The sequence below is a fragment of the Amblyomma maculatum genome, chromosome 8, assembly GCF_055883805.1.
Source record: "Amblyomma maculatum isolate TAMU_Amacu chromosome 8, ASM5588380v1, whole genome shotgun sequence".
In the NCBI taxonomy this organism is placed as follows: Eukaryota; Metazoa; Arthropoda; class Arachnida; order Ixodida; family Ixodidae; genus Amblyomma; species Amblyomma maculatum.
In genome coordinates, this window is record NC_139351.1 from 29,755,027 (window position 1) to 29,774,615 (window position 19,589).

A 19,589-nucleotide genomic window follows, 5' to 3' on the forward strand; every position below is an offset into this window, starting at 1 on the left:
TCGACTGCGATTGCTCGGTATATTTTATTATTATTAAACTACAGAAAAGGTGAATTTGAGGTCATCATAAACTATTGATGTTTTTTTGAAAATTTTAAATCCGAAATAAGAGTCATCGACTTTAAAAATCATTCTTGGAAAAAGAAAAAAGCAACCATAAAGGGTTTATAGTTGAAAACACTGCATTATTTTGGCTATCCCTGAATTACATTTTCTGTCGAATGGATTGGGTGCTGAACAGTAAGGCTGTTGTCAAAGTAAATGACACCTAAAGTTTGGGCTTACTGCTTTATTGCTACCGCAGAGAAGTATGAAGCGAAGCTTATCAACCTCACCCCTAGCAAACAGTAAAGACGACAAAACCGAAGACGATGCAAATTTGAAAAAAAAAAAACGTAGTTTGTTGTACCTAGTTGATGCATGGTATGCGAAAAAAAAAAACACGAAACGACGCGTTCATAAACAAAAGACGTACACCGGACGAAGCTGGAAACACCACTAAAATTTTCTTTTTCTTGAAACTTTATTGTGTGTTTCCAGCGCCGCCCCTGTACTTATCTTATGAACGCGTCATTTCCGCTGGCCTTTTTTCTTCCACGTACAATACAAATTATTTTTCTAATGTTGAGTGCAGTCGAAAATGGAAGAAAAAAAGTAAATTGTAATATAAATTACCTAGCCGGAAGGACATATTGTGTATGAATGGTCGGCTGATACCCTTTAGATATGAAAGCAACGCGTGAAAAGAGATGCAAAACATGAATTATGTGACAAACTTAGAACGAACAATTTGATGTGCGCAGTGCGCAGCAAAAATAAAAATTGGCTGCAAAAAAAAAAAAAAAAAAAGAATTGCGCATTGTGGAGTGGTAGCACCGGAGGCCGAAGAGTCGCGGTCGGATCTTAACGGAGTGTGTAAGTAGATACGCAAAGTCGCCGATTAGGAATTCATAATTTAAACAGCGCAAACTGCAAGGGACAAGAGGAAGGGACACAGGACGAGCGGTGACTCGCAAGTAAAGGTTTATACGCTAAAATCTTTATGTATAAATGAACAATCAAAGGAAAGAACACGAACACCATCAAACCACAACGCTAAAAAACCCTCACAGATATGCTCGCAACAGTCAAGCACTCGCGAGAAAAGCAAGTCCCCCTATCGCAAAGGAAAATAGTCGGTTTGCTGACGCAACTCCGTTGACGTTGATGCAATTCTGGTGACGCAATCGCATCAGCAAATCGACTTTTTTCCTTTCAGATAAGATCTTTTCTCGGGAGTGCTTGACGGTTTTACAAGCATATATGTGAGGTTTTTTAGTGTTGTGGTTTCATGGTTTCTGTGTTCTTTCCTTTGATTGTTCCTTTATACATGAAGGTTTTAGTGAATAAACCTTTAGTTGCGAGTCAGCGCTCGTTCTGTGTCCCTTCTCATGTCCCTTGTAGTTTGCGCTGTTTACGTTATGAATATCTACGAATTCGCCCAATCCAACCTTTTGCGTCGTTTAGGAGTCAACAACGTCGTGCTTTTGCATTCTCCCATTACAGTTTCCGCAGTGGTGCAGTGCACCCCATGCACCAATTAATCAAACTTTTTATGGTGCGCCTAATGTGACCATGACCAACACAGTGGTGCCTTCCAAATTTAGGTGGGCCATTCGCATTATTTGGAATCCTTGCACATCTTCCGCGCATGAGAGCAATGGAGCCTGATGAAAGGACACGTGCAGGAAGCGTCTTGCGGAAATCTATCGCTTAGTGAGTTACACAAAACAAGAGAAGACTTCTCGCCCCTGCCGACATCATGATTATGCGGCCGCTCACGAAAATGACAAGACTGCTACGGAGCCCGTAATCATTTCATGCTTACATCTACTCTTAATTACGAGGGAGGCAGCAAAGGTTTTGCTAAACCGTATTTGACATATCCCTTCTAATGTTTTCTGGGGCTAATTTAAGAGAACGGCAAAAACCAGCGGTAGGGGCCCGGCGTTTGTAATGTACGCATGCAGTACACAAATTATTTTAGCCCCTTTTTTTCACGATGATGCATTTTATTGCTCTTGCTCATTGGCATGTATTTATTTCGTGCTTCTTTTTTTACAAAATGGCTGCTAACATTGAACTTTAGTCAAACGTAACTGAAAACTTTCCAAGCCCAGCGTCCGTGTTACCGGCTTGCAATGGCCCTTTGGAACAATCCCATGCACACTAAGAAAGGGTCGAGATCATCATGTGAAGCTTATTCGAGCTTGTAATTGAAACAATCCTTAGCCATTAGATGAACTTTCGCTTCCTTTTTTGCTTCTCACACGCGATGGCAGGAGCGATAACCATTGTTTTTGGCATAATCATGAGTATCCCGCGGAGACTTCGCCAGGCAGCACATGACCCCTGCGATCCTTCCGGCGGCAATGTTGATGGCGCGCACCACGGCAAGAGTTGTTCAAAACCTCGGTCACGTTTCTGAACACGCGCATGCGTAATGGCACTCGCAAAACGCGCCGAAATCGAGTTCCCACTCAGACGCAATAGCCAGGTACGCATGTCCACAGTGCACAGACGACGGGGGCGCTACCCTGGAGCGCACTCCGCGTCGAGTCAGGAGGGTGGCGGCGTGACAATGGCTGAGTACTCAACAGGAACCACAAGTCCAACCACTGGCGCTACGGTACTCAGCCACGTGACCAGGTAGTTTCGGTGTTTCCTGCAAATAACAAAATACAATTATTACAAAAAAATTCGAGGACACTTTGGCGAAAGTGATGAAAGGCGAAAGCCTTTTTTGGACACAAGAGACGAGAGATGAACACCGAACGAGCGACTACTGTTTCGCATTCTGCGAGTGCATTTATTCGGTGAATTTGCTTGGCAGCGACGAGATCGCGTTCCTTGTATCTGCGCAGTTGTTCTACGTTTACTGTTGTGTGGTTAATTTTACCGGGTGCGCGGCATTAGTTACGAAACTGTCACTAGTTAGTAAGTAATAATTATATAGCCATTATTGAGTGATCAGTATTTTGTGATTGCTAATTAGTGATTATTAATAATTAATTAATCCTTATTGACATATGGTCATATAAGGCCCTCATTCGCCCATACTGTGGTGGTGCTCTGTGATTGGTCGAGACCTCCATGACGTCATCCAGTCTCGACCAATCAGAGCCGCCGCAAAAGCGTGACACTTTTGCTGACGACAAGGACGAGGCAATAAAGGCTTTCGTCTTAAAAAATTCTGTTCAATGATCAATTCGACGTACTCTTAAGGAATTAGCGACCTCTTATGTTGTTCTTTTTCCCCCAAAGAAGTTTCCCCTTCAGTCTTAGGGCTACGGGCCACTCGTGCTTACACGCGTGGACAACCTTCGCGCTCGTCTTCTCCACAGCTCGACCGCTGTAGCTAAATTTAGCGTTACAAAATACCGAGCGCGGTATACCTTTAGCGTCGAGTCGAGATTCTCAAAGTTATACTGTCGGTTATAATTTGCATTTGAAGAAAAATAACACATTACTAGTAATTGATTACTGAAACAAAAATAATTAGATCAACGCAAAAGCCCCGCCAGGGTGGCGCAGTGGTTACGGCGCTCGGCTACTGTGCCCAAAGATGCGGGATCAAATCCTGACCTCGGCGGCCGCTTTTCGATGGAGGCGAAAAGCAAGGCGCCCGTGTGCTGTGCGATGTCAGTGCACGTTAAAGAACCCCAGGTGGTCGAAATTTCCGGAGTCCTCCACTACGGCGTCTCATAGCCTGAGTTGCTTTGGGACGTTAAACCACACAAACGAAACTAAATCGCAACCGTTACATTTAGCAGAAAGTAAAAAAAGAATACACGAGAGAAAAAATGTAAAGAGGGATATCAGACAATTTAACAAAGTGAAAAGGGGCTGCTTGGTACATTATCTTGTGGCGAACATCAGCGCTTACACAGACAGAGGAGGGAAGAAATACGACGCTGTAACAACCAGATTTTATTGCACATTCTTCTGTTATATAAATCTGGTTCGTATAAGGAGGGAAAAGGAAACGTACACAAACATAAAAAAAAAACACAAGGTGTAAACATGGTAGAAGATTATGATGTCGGACGCAGATAATCAATTTCGCTGTTTCGAAGTGACGTTGACGATATGCTGCCGCATGCGTCGCCCTTTTGCCAATGTTGATTGCTTCTTCTATTTTTCGGGTCCATTGATCCAAGTATCTGGTTGTTAGCATCGTGTCCTTTCTGTCCTCTGTCTAGTGTAATCGCTGTTTATCGCCACAAAGAATCAGATGGAGCACATAAGGTATACATTCGATAGCAACTGGCCTGGAAGAAACATGTTGCTCCTTTATGCAAGGACCTGAGCGTGGGTAACCTAGAAGGAAGGTATCCGAGGCGAGGGGAAAAAATTCGCTTCTTACGGCGGCGTCATTATGCTATGTCAAGAAAATCTATCGCATTAAAATCCCTGATTGGCCGAGAGAGGTCATGTAGTACCGTGATGTGACGCACCCCGCCACCCAAATAATGTGACACTGTGACGTCAACACGTCCGGCTATCAGGGAACCTCGCAGCCGGCTTCGCAGGTGCCGTTTATAGTGGCAGATCACACGACCGAGCGATAATTGGCCGACATGACGTTTCACGTAAATAGAATGCGAGACACGGCTGAGTGGGCAGGTGCTCAGGCAGGAGGTTCTGGAGGGCTGCGACGTCACCGTCCTAAAGCAACTCAGGTAATAAGGATGCCTAGTGGAGGCCTTCAGAAATTTCTACCTCCCGGCTTTTTTAAACGTGTACTGATCTCGCACAGTCGCGAGTCAGTTAGTTTTTCGAATCCCTCGAGAAGTGAGTTGCGAAAGTCGGGACTGAACCTGAGTCCTTGGGTTCAGCAGTCTAACACCCTAACTATGCAACCTAAGTGATACAGCATTACAAAGTGGTCTCCGAAGAAAAAAAAAAAACGAAGGACGCTTAAGCTCCGGGCTTTAAGAGTGCAACGCGATAGCGTTATAGCCTGCCCCCCCCCCCCCCCCCCCCCCCTTGTTCACATTGCCTTCGCATCCATCGCATCGCACCGTATCCATCGCACACATATTCGAGAATGTTCGGGAAGCAGGTCCGTTTACATCGATTACGTACACATGAATGAATGACAGCGGCTCACGCTCCCTAGCCGCCTCAAGTAATGTATTTTGCGTTTTTGTATTTAATGAAGGGTGAAATCTTCCTCCTGTCTTGATTTTAACCACCATTCGGATAACCTCCGTTTGGTTATTTCTTCTCGCCTAAAGCCTGTCTTTTCTACGCTGCCCCAATGCTTTGAAGGTGATGGATGGATGTATGTATAAGGCTTTGAATCGGGCGGCGCCATCTGTTGCGGCAGCGCCGTACGATCGAAGGAATCTTCCAGTGAGCCTCGCATCGCAGGTAAGCAAATCGGAAATGTTCTTTACTACTCGTTCAACCTTCCGTAATTCGTTTCGAAAGTCGCATCTAAACATTAGATAGCAGTTATAAGGCAATGCATACATTAAGTCCACCTTTATTCAGAGAGAAGCAATGCATATCAGTGTAATAAATGCCATGCTGAAAAATAAAATTAAAGAGCGCTGCAGAATCTGCATTGGAGTAATGCGAAAGCACGGACGCTGCTGTTGGTTGCTTCTAGGTGCTTAATTCACTTCTTGTTTATTCATCTTAGTCTTTGCTACTTTCAAATTGCGCGCCAATCCCTTCCTATGCCCTTTTTCGGCTCTACTTCCGGTTGCGTGACGTCACATCCTTGACGTCACCCTAAATTGACTGCCTTAATTAACTAATTTAGTCTTTGGTAGTTTGAAATTGCGCGCCAATCCCTTCCTACGCCTTTTGGCTCGACTTCAGGTTGCGTGAAGTCACATATTTGACGTCACCTTAATTGAATGATTCATTTAACTATTTTAGTATTTTATACATTCAAATGTGGCGCCAAGCCATTGGTCAATGAGACCATTTTCGCCTTTTTTCATTCTTCGCCGCTAATTAATTACCTGATTAGCTTATTAGCCTAATTTTTTCGTTCAGTTCAGTCGTTCAGTCGTGTCCGACTCTTCGTGACCCTATGGACCATGTCACGCCACGCTTTCCGGTCTCTCACTATCTTCCTAACATCACATAACTTCATCTGCAGTGCCTCGAGGATGCCATCTAACCATCGCGTTCGCTGCCTACCCCTTCTCCGGCGACCCTCAACTTTTCCCAACATCAAATCTTTCTCCAGCGACTCCTCTCTTCTCATCAAATGACCTAAGTAGCTGAGCTTTAACTTTAGAATTTGACCCTCCAATGAGCAGTCAGGGTTTATGGTTGACAATATCGACTGATTTGATCTTCTGGCAGTCCAAGGAACTCTCAAGAGTCTTCGCCAGCACCACAATTCAAACGCGTCAATTCTTCGGCGGTCAGCCTTTTTCACGGTCCAACTCTCGCATCCATACATCACAACTGGAAAGACCATAGCACGAGTTATACGGATCTTGGTTGGCAGACTAATGTCTCTGCTCTTTACTAGGCGGTCAAGGCTAACCATTGCTCTCTTTCCCAGAAGCAGGCGTCTCCTAATTTCATGGCTGCAGTCTCCTTCTGAGGTAATCTTGGAGCCCAAGAACAGAAAATCTGTCACAGCTTCCACTTCTTGTCCATTGATGCTCCAGGACTGGATAGGGCAAGACGCCATGATCTTTGTCTTTTTAATGTTCAGTTTAAGCCCAAACTTCTCACTCTCTTCTTGTACGCGCATCAGAAGTCTCGAGTTCCACTTCACTTTCTGCCATTAAAGTGGTATCATCCGCATATCTAAGGTTGTTGATACGTTTTCCAGCAATCTTCACTCCAGCTGAAGACTCGTCCAGACCAGCCTTCCTCATGATGCACTCTGCATATAGGTTAAATAGGCAGGGCGCCAGTATGCAGCCTTGCCTCACTCCTTTCTCGATCGGAAACCAATCAGTAAGACCATGCCCAGTTCTGACTGTGGCCTCTTGCCCTTCATACAGGCTCCTGAGGAGACAGATGAGGTGAATTGGAACTCCCATCTCTTGGAGAGCTTGCCACAATCTGCTGTGATCTACGCAGTCAAACGCTTTTGCATAGAATTTTTTCGTACACAACACTATTTCACCCTGTATCGATTGACACCACTCGTTAACCTCTAAGACTTCTCAATTACAACTGCTGTGGACAACTTTTACATTTTTGCCTGTAATTAATTACCTAATTACTTATTGGCCTAATTATTTTCCTTCAGCAACATTACGTCAACCTCTATCGATTGACACCACTCATTAACCTCTACCACTTCTCAATTACTCGCAACTGCTGCGGACTGAGTTTGAGGACGTGGTCTGCGGGCACGTCTGCGGGCACGGTCTGCGGACAGAAATCTGAACATAGCGATGTAATGGTTCACATTAAAAATAGTTCTGTGGCAGGAGTGGTTGCGTGCTGGCCTCGCACTAAGAAGGAATCGTGTTCGACTCTACGGGTTTAGGCAAAAATTTTATTTTCTTTGCTTTCTTCTGATTTTCGCGTTAAACCCCAACGCCGACACCGGTGACACGCGACACTTAAAGCTATCGCGTCAAAATACTTTCGCTTCAAATAAAAAAGCCCGCCAAGCAAAACTGAACCACTACCCTTTGGGTCCAAGCCTGTATGCCACTGACGAACGCGAGTTGAGTTCGATAGCGTGCAGGCCTTCAGCGACCACCTAATGCCCTTGAGTAGAAAGTAACCACCCCCTATAATGCATCAACGCTTCTTTAAAAAAATTGGAGGCCGTTTAATATTCACCTTAAGAATATAGGAGGGGTAGCTGCAGAAAGCCGGCTGGTTTCAGAGGAGTATACGCGCCGTTGCAATTAATCGCAGTACGTTTTAAAGTAATTACGCATTAATGGTAGTAACCTGGGCCAATATTACTTCAGGCGAATCATTGCCAGCGTTCGACTGACCCCCAAGTCGCCGGCGGATGGTTCAGCATCATGACATGCGCTCAAGACGTCTGAGCGTAACTGAGGCGGTATAACAAGTAGGAACGTCTTCTTGTTGCTGGCAAAGTTGCGCTTGTAGAGGAATCGACGTTGTGTGATCAAGGAGTGTAGTATACGGCGAAACACACGTGTAACTCTAGCATAAAAACTTTCCAGGTAACCAGTTAGTGGCGCCAAATCAGAGTACCTTCCGTCCGTATCTTCCGTCAGAGTATAGGTCCGTCGAAGCTGCGCCATACGGGATGCGCTAATGGCACATCGCAAATGGCGACCTTCGGTGACGTCTTGCGGAGCCGATTCCACGGTTGCTCGTGATAAAGCTCGCATTCTGCCCGGCTTGTAGACGACGGTTGTTGTGTGCGCGCGAAACCACGTAAGCGCTTTGTTATCGCATTGCGTGCCCGTGCGCACTGTCCGGCTATCGCTTATCTGATGGCCCGTGCTGGCTTTGAAAGACGGCTAGCACGACCCCATCGCGCTCAGTAAGTAACCTGATTGCCTCAAAAGTAGCGAAAATAAACGTTCCTTTGATGCTCGGTCTACGCCGCCCAGTTCTTCGATGTCGAACATGACAACGGTCATGTCGTACCCTTGCAACCGGAGGCTGCACCTTTCCAGTCGGCCGAGTCTTTAATGTTGGCCAGCCAGCTAACGAATGGTGACTCCTGACAACACGAAACGATCATCCGTAGATGTATGGTTGGTACGTACCGAGGGCCCAGGTGACGGCGAGGTATTCTTTTTCTTCCGTCTAATAAGTTTCCGTTCCACCAGACGTTCCAGACGTTCAGACGTTCCACCAGTGACGAAGGACGAGGTCAAGAAAGCACTAGAAACTATGAAAAGGGGGAAATCAGCTGGAGAGGATCAGATAACTACAGATTTGCTAAAGGACGGGGGGGATATCGTGCTAGAAAAACTGGCCACCCTGTATACGCAGTGCCTGGTGTCATCGACGGTACCGGAAGCATGGAAGAATGCAAACATTATCCTCATTCACAAGAAAGGGGACTCTAAGGACCTTAAAAATTACAGACCAATCAGCTTACTGTCTGTTACGTATAAGGTATTTACTAAGGTAATCGCTAATAGAATCAGGACAACCTTAGACTGCAATCAAGCAAAGGATCAAGCAGGGTTTCGGAAACGGTACTCTACTATCGATCATATCCATACCATCAATCAGGTGATAGAAAAATGCTCGGAATATAACCAGCCCTTATACATAGCATTCATTGATTACGGAAAAGCATTTGACTCAGTTGAAACCTCGGCGGTGATGCAGGCATTGCGAAATTAGGGGGTAGACGAGCCGTGAAAGTGCTGGAAGATATATACAGTGGCTGCACAGCAACCATAGTTCTGCATAAAGAAAGCAACAAAATTCCCATAAAGAAAGGTGTTAGGCAAGGAGACACAATCTCCCCAGTACTATTCACAGCTTGTTTAGAGGAAGTATTCAGAGACTTGGAATGGGAGCAGTTAGGGATAAGGGTAGATGGAGAATACCTCAGTAATCTGCGATTTGCTGATGACATTGCCTTGCTAAGCAACTCGGGAGATGAACTGCAAATAATGATTGATGACCTAGACAGAAAAAGTAGAAAGGTAGGCTTGAAAATCAATATGCAGAAGACTAAGGTAATGTTCAACAGCCTCGGGAAGGAACAGCAGTTTACATTAGGTAGCGAAATACTGGAAGTAGTAGGCGAATATGTCTACTTAGGACAGGTAGTAACCGCAGATCCGGACCATGAAAAGGAAATAACAAGAAGAATAAGATTGGGATGGAGCGCATTTGGCAAGCACTCGCAGATTATGACTAGCAGCTTACCGGTATCGCTCAAGAGGAAAGTATACAACAGTTGCATCTTGCCTGTACTCATCTATGGGGCTGAAACGTGGAGGCTAACCAAGAGAGTTCTACTTAAGTTGAGGACAACCCAGAGGGCTATGGAACGAAAAATGGTAGGGGTAACATTAAGAGATAGAAAGCGTGCAGAGTGGGTCAGACAAATAACTCAAGGTAACGACATTCTAGGGGAAATTAAGAAGAAGATATGGACATGGGCAGGACATGTAGTGCGAAGAGAGGATAACCGATGGTCGCTGAGGGTAACAAACTGGATTCCAAGGGAAGGAAAGCGTAGCAGGGGGCGGCAGAAAGTTAGGTGGGCGGATGAGATTAAGAAGTTCGCAGGGGTCAAGTGGATGCAGCTAGCACAGAACCGGGTTAAGTGGAGAAATATGGGAGAGGCCTTCGCCCTGCAGTGGGTATAATCAGGCTGATGATGATGATGATGATGAATAAGTTTCTTTCCGGTAGAGACGCGCGGCTCTAGTATACGATGACTCGTTCTGCACCATGCTCCCACTGTATGAGAATCGCCCCGAGGCCAACGTTGCTGGCGTCAGTGTGGTGTGGACACTGGTTTCTACACTCTCGTCGAAATGAGCTAGTACTGGTGGACTTCGAAGAAGGCGTCAGAGCTCCCTGAAACCTTTGTATTGGGTACTATCCCACAGAAAAGGTGTTTCATCTCGAATTAACGCTGCTAAAGGCTCAGTAATGTGAGAAAAATCTTGAACAAAGCGCCGGTAATACGAACAAGGGCCCAGAAGTGCCTTCTTGACGGTTGGTCGCGGGAAAATGGAGACAGCAGCGGTGTTGTCGTAATCTGGAAGAATATCTTGTGCGCTGACAACATGGCCTAAGAAACGGAGCTGTTCGAAGACAAAATGAAATTTCTCTAGCTTGGTGGTTAGTTGAGCACATTGGAGAGCTGGAATGAGAGTGCGCAGTCGCTCCAAGCGTTGGTCCAAGCTAGACGAGAAGATTACCTCGTCCAGGTATTGTCACTTCAGACCAGATAAAATGGTGTCAATCATGCGTTGGAATGTGGCCAGAATGGAGCAATGCCCAGACGGGAGCTCATTAAATTACGACACACCGTCAGCTGTCCCGAACGTCGTTTTCTCGTGGTCTCGCTCACCCACCTCTATCTACCAATATTCGCTTTTGAGATCTAAGGAAGAGGAGAACCTGGTGTCGCGGAGTCGGTCAAGCGAAGCGCACTATTAATCCTGGAAAGCGGGTATACATCCTTCTCAGTACCGTTGGTACGTTTTGGTAAAGAAACCGCAAAGCGTTGTTTCTTTCTCACTAGGACCACCGGCGACGCCAACAGGCTTTTTGACGGCTGTATAACATTTGCAAGCATTTCGCCGACTTGTGTTCTTATGGTCTCACGTTCTTTAGCCTAAACGCGGCATAGACGCTGCCAAACGGGTGGTCGGTGATGATGCGATGCTAGTTACAGATGTACGTCCGACCTTGGAGTTCATCGCGAAGCAGTCTTCCAAAATAAGATAGCAGGGATGCCAAAAGCTACTTCTGATCAGATGACAAGCCCGGAATGATTTTAACTTTCTGATGGGCGTTGCATGGCGCGCCATCGTCGCGAAGATTCATCTCCACGGGGCACAGATTCCGCAACCGATCCACGTCGTGGAGGAAGGCGACACCACTCCCTTGGCGAGGTGCTGAATTTCATTGCTGAAATTTGTCAGAAAAACACTCGCACTGTCGTCATTCAGTCTGACAAGACCGCGTGCGATAGCTACACCCTTCTCGAGCAACAGTAATTGGTGACTGTCCGCAATACCTTTGTAGTTGTGAAACGAGTCGTTCCTCACTAAGACCAGCACATTAGACCGTGGTGGCAGCATTACGCCATCTTCGACAATCCGCATATAATTGATTCCTGAATCTTCTGCATCACTGTGCGCCACGGCCTGTTTCGTCGTGAACGTGACTCGCGATTCGTGTAGGTTGATTACAGCACCATATGCCTGCAGAAAGTCGAGGCCTAGAATCAAATCCCTCGAACACTCGCACAATTCCACGAATTCTCCAGCGTATAGGACACCGCGGATATCAAATCGGGCTGTGCACCTTCCAGCCGGGGTAATCAAGCGACCTGCACCCATGCGAATGCTACGGCCCAACAATGGCGCCAAGACTTTGCCCAGATCATGGGCGAAAACTTGGCTCATCACTAAATAGTATGCGCCAGGATCGAGTAAAGCGATCACGTTCCTTCCATCCATTGCCACACACAAATCAAGCGTTTCGGATGCTGTCACTACCCTGTCCTTGCGAAAAATCATCGTATCGGCGGGTTTGTCTCCGGAAGCCGCTAGGAATGAGTTTTGCCGGCGTGGAATGGGAAAACGTCGCTCAGGATAGCTGGCGTGTCAGCGAGGGTTTGTGAGGCGGTAACGCAGAGGGGACGATGATCGAGAATTGTGGCGGCCGGATGTCAGAGGTTCTGGTGGGTCGACAGATGAGCCTCGATCTCGACTGGTCGTTCAGCGTTCCGTGGGCAAGGTTGTCTGGCGCGAAACCGTGCAGACCCATTCGGCGGTACGGGCATGTGATGTTGAAGATGATCCGCCTCACCATAGTGGTAGCGGAGCGACAGACGGTCCGACTTACGCCATTTTCCGTCGTCGCTAATACACTGGCGAAGCAGGCGCCCATGGGCAAGACCAGGAGGCCACACTGCTTGAGTCGTGGCGTTCACGTCGTAGCCTGGTGCTAATGCCACAGAGGACAGATCCGTATGCAGATCTCACGTCAAGCTGGCGGGTAACCTCAGAGCGTATTATGTCCCGGACGACTTCAGAGAACTGTGTGAAAGACGGCGTGCTGGAAGGCAACTGAAGGGCTTGCAATTCCTCCCTGATAACCGACCGAATCAGATTACAAAAAAAAAAAAAAAATCCGCATCGCTCCCTGGGTCACTGAAAAAACAATGGACTCAAAAGTGCTTGTCCTGATCTTATGGCGGCCTCGTTGTGGAGCATCGCCTTCATAGTGGTCGTCTCGGTGAGGAATTCCGCAGCAATCCATGACGGACTGCGCACGAGGCCTGCAAACAGCTCTTGCTTTACAGTACACATAAAGTTGCGAAGCTTCTTCCCCTCTGCCGTGGAATGTTCGGCACGTTTGAATAGACGTATCATGTCCTCCACATGCATGCGACGCTTTCGTTCGTCCACTGGTTACCAAAGTGCGAAGCAGCTTCAGCTTTCTCCCGGCGCTCTGCGTTGGGGCATGTGCTTAGGAGACTGCGGCGAAACATTTACCAAGTAGACAGGGTGTTCTCGTGGTTCTAGAACAAAACCGAGCAGAATCCTCGAGCGCAAAATCCACGTTGTGGAGCTTCTGCTCGTCGCTCCACCCGTTGTAGCGGGCGACTCTCTCGCAGTTATCCAGCTAATCTTCCTAATCTTCGTACACATCGCTGTGAAAAGATGGCGGCGTTCGCGGCATGTGGTAGAAGACGGGCGCCGGGGACCTGCTGTGGTCATTTCTAGTGGAAACGATGGTCGAGGCAACGGCGTCCTTGTGGGGGTGGCAAAGGTCCCGAATTCGAGAGACCGCGGGCTTGGAGTCTGATGAACCTTTGTGAGATTCGTGTTTATCGCGTATATGCAGGCAGGTCGGGAAACGTACCTCACACGGCTACACCAAATATGCAACAGTTACGCAGAAGCACACAAAATGCAGAAGCGCAGAACTTATGCAGCGAGACAGCTACCACAGCGACTAAACGAGCGCACTAAGAGAGGGCCTACATTTCAACATCCTCTACTCATAACGCATATGTTCTTTCTTCTTCTACACTTAACACACGTGTCCATATTTAGACGAAAAGAAAAATAAGTGAATCGTCTCTACGGCAGGGCAAGAGCCGCCATTCTTCTGTGCTCCAGTCGAGCGCGCTAACCTCTACTTCACGCCGAATTCCTGGGAATGAGTTCACAACTTTCCTTGTTTAGCGTAAGGACGCCGGAGGACGCTGTGGGTAAGAACAACAGCGGGTTGGGTAGCAGAAGAGAAATGTAAGTGGTGGCAGCACTGGCGTCATATCATCGTCACATTATCTGAAAACGAATAAGATTTTATCAAAGTAAAAGTGTAGGCTACATCCTTGCAAAACAATGTCAAATAGAGCTTTCATTCGCAAGGTTCAAGCCACCCATATATTTTTTTTTTTCAGTACGAAGCTGTGTGCCGAGGCTTGAACTTCGTCTCAGAATAACTGGGGCTTCCATTGCTGCTCCGCATTTATAAAAAGCACGCTAAAAATAAAACAACGCGAGTATGCAAAGCGTGCAGGCGAAGCGCCGAAACCGCACCGCAGCATGCCGAAACAACACTGGCTGCCAGTGGCGGCGCTATGGACAGGTAGGCTTTGACTCCCATCATGTATGTTGTATTTTTGCTGTCTTCTACGCGTAATAAACATACGCTGGAAGTTTTGAAAAAAAAAAAAAAAAAAACAACCCTACCTCTAATATCAAACATATAACTGCAATTCATGTTAGACAGCTTCCGAGATTTCTGGGGTTCATAGCGCTAGTACATGCGAAAATGGTCTGTGCGACGATACTTGCATTTCAGTTATTGCCTTTTTCTACCTTAGAACACATTTGTTTCCAACTGGAGTGGTCTTTTAGTGATTACAGCTTGCAGTGTATCAATACGAACCAGCTTCATTTTCTGTTCAGTGTCCCTTAAACAAAAATTATTTTCCTAAAAGGCACTAGAATACAGTGCTGTTTGGCGATACTGAAACACAACGGAGGCCGTCACAACACAACAGAATCCTTCCTCCCTTGTCACCAGTCAACTTCCATCGGCCATCTTCCAGATCACCAGTCAGATCATCTACGAAGTTCTCCAGTTGGTGGAGCTTGACGACATAGAATAGTCAGGAACCTGACCGAGCCCTGATTAATCGGCAGAGTGTCACTTCAATACTAGAGTTCCTTTCAATACTACCAGAAAGTCATGGTATTCCAACAGAAGGTGGCTTTGCGACAAAGGCGGTCCCTAAGAGCGTCACTATCGATTAGGGAGGCGCGGGCGGTGGACTGCGCTCATCGCGTGTAGAGTGGCTGCGGCAGAAGAACTTGCTCATGGAGCCCAGCCATTATTTAGTATTTTTTTAATATCAAGCGAATTGAGGCGGAGGTCCTGTATAGGCCATAGCTCGGTAATCACATTCTGCTTGACACTTATGTGGAGAAAGCAGTGCCGGCAATGCCTCGGTTGGCTCTTTATACCAGTGATCGTCTGGCTGCTGCGTTTAGACTTCTCAGGCCTAACTGTGTAATTAAAACAGTGCTCAAACGCTAGCCGTGGTCATTAAACTACAATATAAACGCGACCACATTGCAGCGGGTGATAAGGCAAAGGCCGAGTTAGCAGACAGCAGTCACTGGATTTATCTTGTGCTCGTGTCACTCGAGTGGCTTTGATGGATACGACTGCATGTTTAACATTGCGTTGCGTTATGGTGTAATACGTTGACCAATAGCCGGAGCGAGGTTTTAATTGCAGTTTTACTGCGTGCCTAAGTTCCTGCAACTTTAGCTGACGAACGTGTGGAAACGTCATCCTGGCTGTTTCTGTGCGCAGCCCATAAAATTACCCTTTCGGTAGCAGAGTGCATTATATCACTCGCTCACTTTTTGAGCTTATAAATGGAGTATTTATAGACTCAAGGACAAGAACAGCGCTTACGTGCGTCGGCAGCGCGTCTGCTCCATGAGCTCGGATGTCTTGCAAGGGTGCAGCTGGAAGTAGGGCACGCCGTGGATGGGGTGTTCCTGCGTCGAGAGCCGTCATTAGCGACTGAAACGCCTCATGAGCGGCGGCTTCTCCTACCTGCTGCGTGACGGTGGTCCAGCGAAGCTCTCTCAGCTGTTCCTGCAGACAGTCGGGCATCAGGGACCATACCTCGCGCAACGGAAGCAGGCTGCCGTCTGCGAGAGCGGTGAGGATTCACGAGACCTTTACTACGTCATTCTTTTCCTTACTGCTTGTGGCTACTGCGGAGAGGCAAACTCTGTGTGGCTTTCTTTGGCAGAGCAAGCACACTTTAAGCCTTACCGCGCCATACTTTCGAGAATGTAATTCAAAAGCGCTGAGGGCACAATAAATGAAATAACAACGAAGCTTGATCCCTGCCGTAAACAGCCACGCTAATATTTGCGGAAGGAGGCATGCCTCTAACACTTACAGAATTTCACCCTCACTCTAAAGCCATAAGCGTGTCGTCAAGATGAATGAGGTCGCCATGAATATGCAGCGAGATGCCAATGCGTGGTGAAACGCTGAATCATCCGATGACCAGAGGGTGCCGTCCTGGATACGCCGTCACTCAAGGCAACGGCTCCGCAGTGATAGCTTTAAAGCGCTGCACGGCTATAAAAAAATGACGAAGGCCACTTGTTTAGGCAAGCTTGTCGTGCGGCCGTTTCCAGGCAGTACCACAACTTAAGATAGTATTAGAAAAGTGTTTAGTAAGCTACGTGCATATAGCCAAACATTTGTATGACATATAAAAGTATTAGTACAAAATTTAAAAAAAATAATACTAATGATGACTTTTAAATGCTATTATAATTTATAAATGAACAAGTAATTCCTATGTTGTATTTAACCACTATTCCAGTTCACAAATACACGTTGTTTTCATACACGGTTATTAAAGCAACATGTCCCAGACCACAAAAAAGTATATGAAAAAAAAAAAAAAAACGTTGGCGTGTTGGAAATTCTTAGTGTCTTTTGTCGAAGTTTTTTTTTTTCCAGGAATCATGTTTGAAACAAGATGCAATGACAAATATTATTTTAGAACTTTTAACTTGCCTTGTTCTTTCATGTGACCTTATGAATAAAACGATATAAGAATTTTCGAATTTTCATAGGTCCTTAAGAATGCAAAAGTGTGGCGTTTTAGTAAGTTCTTACAGTAAACTCGGTAATGTTTCAGACGAAACGTTTTTGGGTTTTCTCAGCTTGCTATATACCTAATGTTAAATGTAATTTAAACTTGTTGAACGAAGCGAATCTAAAAAAAAAGATATGCACCAAGCTTCGCCAAAATTGACTTTGTCTTTATGTTGAGGCCTGTAATAAGAGAGTAATTAGTCACTGATATCCACTCAAGCGCAGCCATACGGCTACAGAGTAAAGTTGTACAGATTTCTCAGACGCTTCGTAGTTAAAGAACCTTTAGTCCTGGCCCAGGGATCGAACCCGAAACCACCACCTTTCCGGGACAGTCGCTCTACCAACTGAGCTAACCATGCAGACGGTCAGCAGAGCGAATTTATCAATAACTCGAAGTGGGAATGGTTTGGCTTGGTTTGTGGGGTTTAACGTCCCAAAGCGACTCGGGCTATGAGGGACACCGTAGTGGAGGAAAACAGAAATTTCGACCACCTGGGGTTCTTTAACGTGCACTGACATCAGCACACGGGCGCATTGCTTTTCGCCTCCATCGAAAAGCGGCCCGAGGTCGGGATTCGGTCCCGCACCCTTGGGAACAGTAGTCGAGCGCCGTAACCACTGCGCCACCCCGGCGGGGCCGAAATGGGAGTGGTGTTAGTCGAATATTTAGAGGAATCCCCCAAGATGGAGTAGATTTGTAATAAGAGAGTAAAGACTCATTGCCATCCACCCACTTTGTTGAAGCCTGTATTTGGAATCAAGGCCCTACAGAAAAAAAAAAAAAAAAAAAAAAAAAACAGTTGGAATGGCTCAATATGCTCATCAACACCTTAGTTTTTAATTTAGAAGATTTACGCGAGTGAAATTTGTTCGATCGAAGAAGTTACTGTTTGAAGTCCATAACCACCCACAGCGGCAGGAATTGGCGAACTGTGAATTTAAGGCAAAACACGTATGTTTCATTGTATATATGTATCTGCATCTTGTTTCACGCATGGCACACCTGTTTTTGACCAGCTTTGCTTCGTCGCAGAAAATTTAAACAGCGCTTACGTCAGCAAGAATTCTTTTTCAATAAGAAATGTTTTGACGAAAGACCTTTTCCCAATTGCCAACACGCACATTTTTAGAAGAATTGGCGGTAATCGCTTTTGAAGTCTGGGAGGGACATTTCGCCAAATGAAGATTATATATAATCTTTGCATGTTACTGCAGCGTTCGAGTCAGAACCTGAAAATAAACAACGGAAATATATTTCAAACCTTCAGTCCCAGCCCTTCTCATCACTGTTTTGTCTAGTAAATATGCTCTTTAATACTAAAAGTTATTTGAAACTAAACATATTAGACAATGCCTGCCCTTTGTTTATGATTCATTCGCCGCTATCACTCATTTGGTCACCCTTCAAGGATGGATATAAATTATATGCATTTATTCAGATAGTTGCATGTTGTGCTATATTGCGGAGCTCTAGTGTTTTCTGTATTGCTGGTGTTTGCAAAGCGTTCAATTTGTGTACGTCACCATCGGTGGACCTGCATGCTCAGGCAGAGTTGCTTTATCATTTTCAAGAATTTTACATTAATGCTGCATACATGTTGATTACGTTAATTAAATGGTTAAATCAACATTCTTCCAACTTTATTTCTAAAGTTGGAAGAAAGTTGGATAGCTTTATTTTATTAAAGGGTCCGAGAAACGCCAGCTACTTGCTGGTAAAATTCTAATGCAAGAAATTCATAAAGGTGGTCTGTGTGAGTACATTTTAATCTTTGCGTGCAGCCGATAATTTCAATTATATATTTTATTTTAATTACGCTGACCGTTCGCAACCGATAGGGCCGAAAAATCTCCACGCGCAAACCTCCTCACTGACTTCAGTGGGGCTCTTGGGCGCGCCCGCTCATTGGATGCTTCCAAGCTACGCGGGTGGCACGGGTCGTGGTGGGTAGCCGTCGCGATTTCTTTTCTTTATTTTTTCTTGCGCACTGGCTTAAACTAAGCTGAGGGGAGAGAGAAGGCGCATCATTTTCGATCACTAATATGTTCGGTACTGTTAAATATAGCTTAAAGAATTTTAAGCTAACGAGACGCTAACGAAGAGGGTTCTACTTATGTTGAGGACAACCCAGAGGGTTATGGAACACAAAATGGTAGGGGTAACATTAAGAGATAGGAAGCGCGCAGAGTGGGTCAGAGAAATTACTCGTTACTGACATTCAAGTGGAAATCAAGAACGTCATATTATAAATACCTTGGCGTCCACCTGACATCAACTTTATCATGGGTTACTCACACTGAAACAATATGCTCGCAGGCTTCACGCACTCTTGGTTATTTACGGAGAAATTTACAATCAGCACCATCCCAAATCAGACAGCTCGAATTCCAGACCTATGTACGTCCTAAACTAGAATACGCTTCATCCATCTGGCACCCTTCACAAGCATACCTCGCTAATAATCTAGAGGCCATCCAAAACCGTGCCGCGCGAATTATCGTGTCACAGTACTCACGTGAAACCAGCCCCACAGCACTAAAACGGACTCTTTCCCTCCCAAACCTTCAATCACGCCGTATTATATCACGTCTCTGCCTCCTTCATTCTTTTTTTTTTTTTTTTTTTTTTTACTATCCTCACAACCGGCACCCTCTCCTGCAACCTCCCTCAAGAATGTACCGTCGACTTAATCACAGTCACCCGATAAATCTGATTTTTGGCCGCACTGCAGCAATGAATAACTCTTTTTTTTTACAGA

The 19,589-nt window shown here is 45.9% G+C and overlaps 1 protein-coding gene across 1 annotated transcript in view; it reads right to left on the reverse strand.

Annotated features, from left to right (window-relative positions):
- Nucleotides 1-1,502: 1,502 nt before the first annotated feature.
- Nucleotides 1,503-19,589, reverse strand: part of Atg10 (Autophagy-related 10) — a 133,386-nt gene continuing 115,299 nt past the window's right edge. The window contains exons 5-7 of the mRNA XM_084576159.1: nucleotides 15,760-15,857; nucleotides 15,616-15,701; nucleotides 1,503-2,704 (exon numbers count right to left, since the gene is read on the reverse strand). Of these exons, the coding sequence (XP_084432285.1) occupies nucleotides 2,599-2,704; nucleotides 15,616-15,701; nucleotides 15,760-15,857 (290 nt within the window). The 3' untranslated portion in view covers nucleotides 1,503-2,598. The remainder of the gene's footprint in view (nucleotides 2,705-15,615; nucleotides 15,702-15,759; nucleotides 15,858-19,589) is intronic.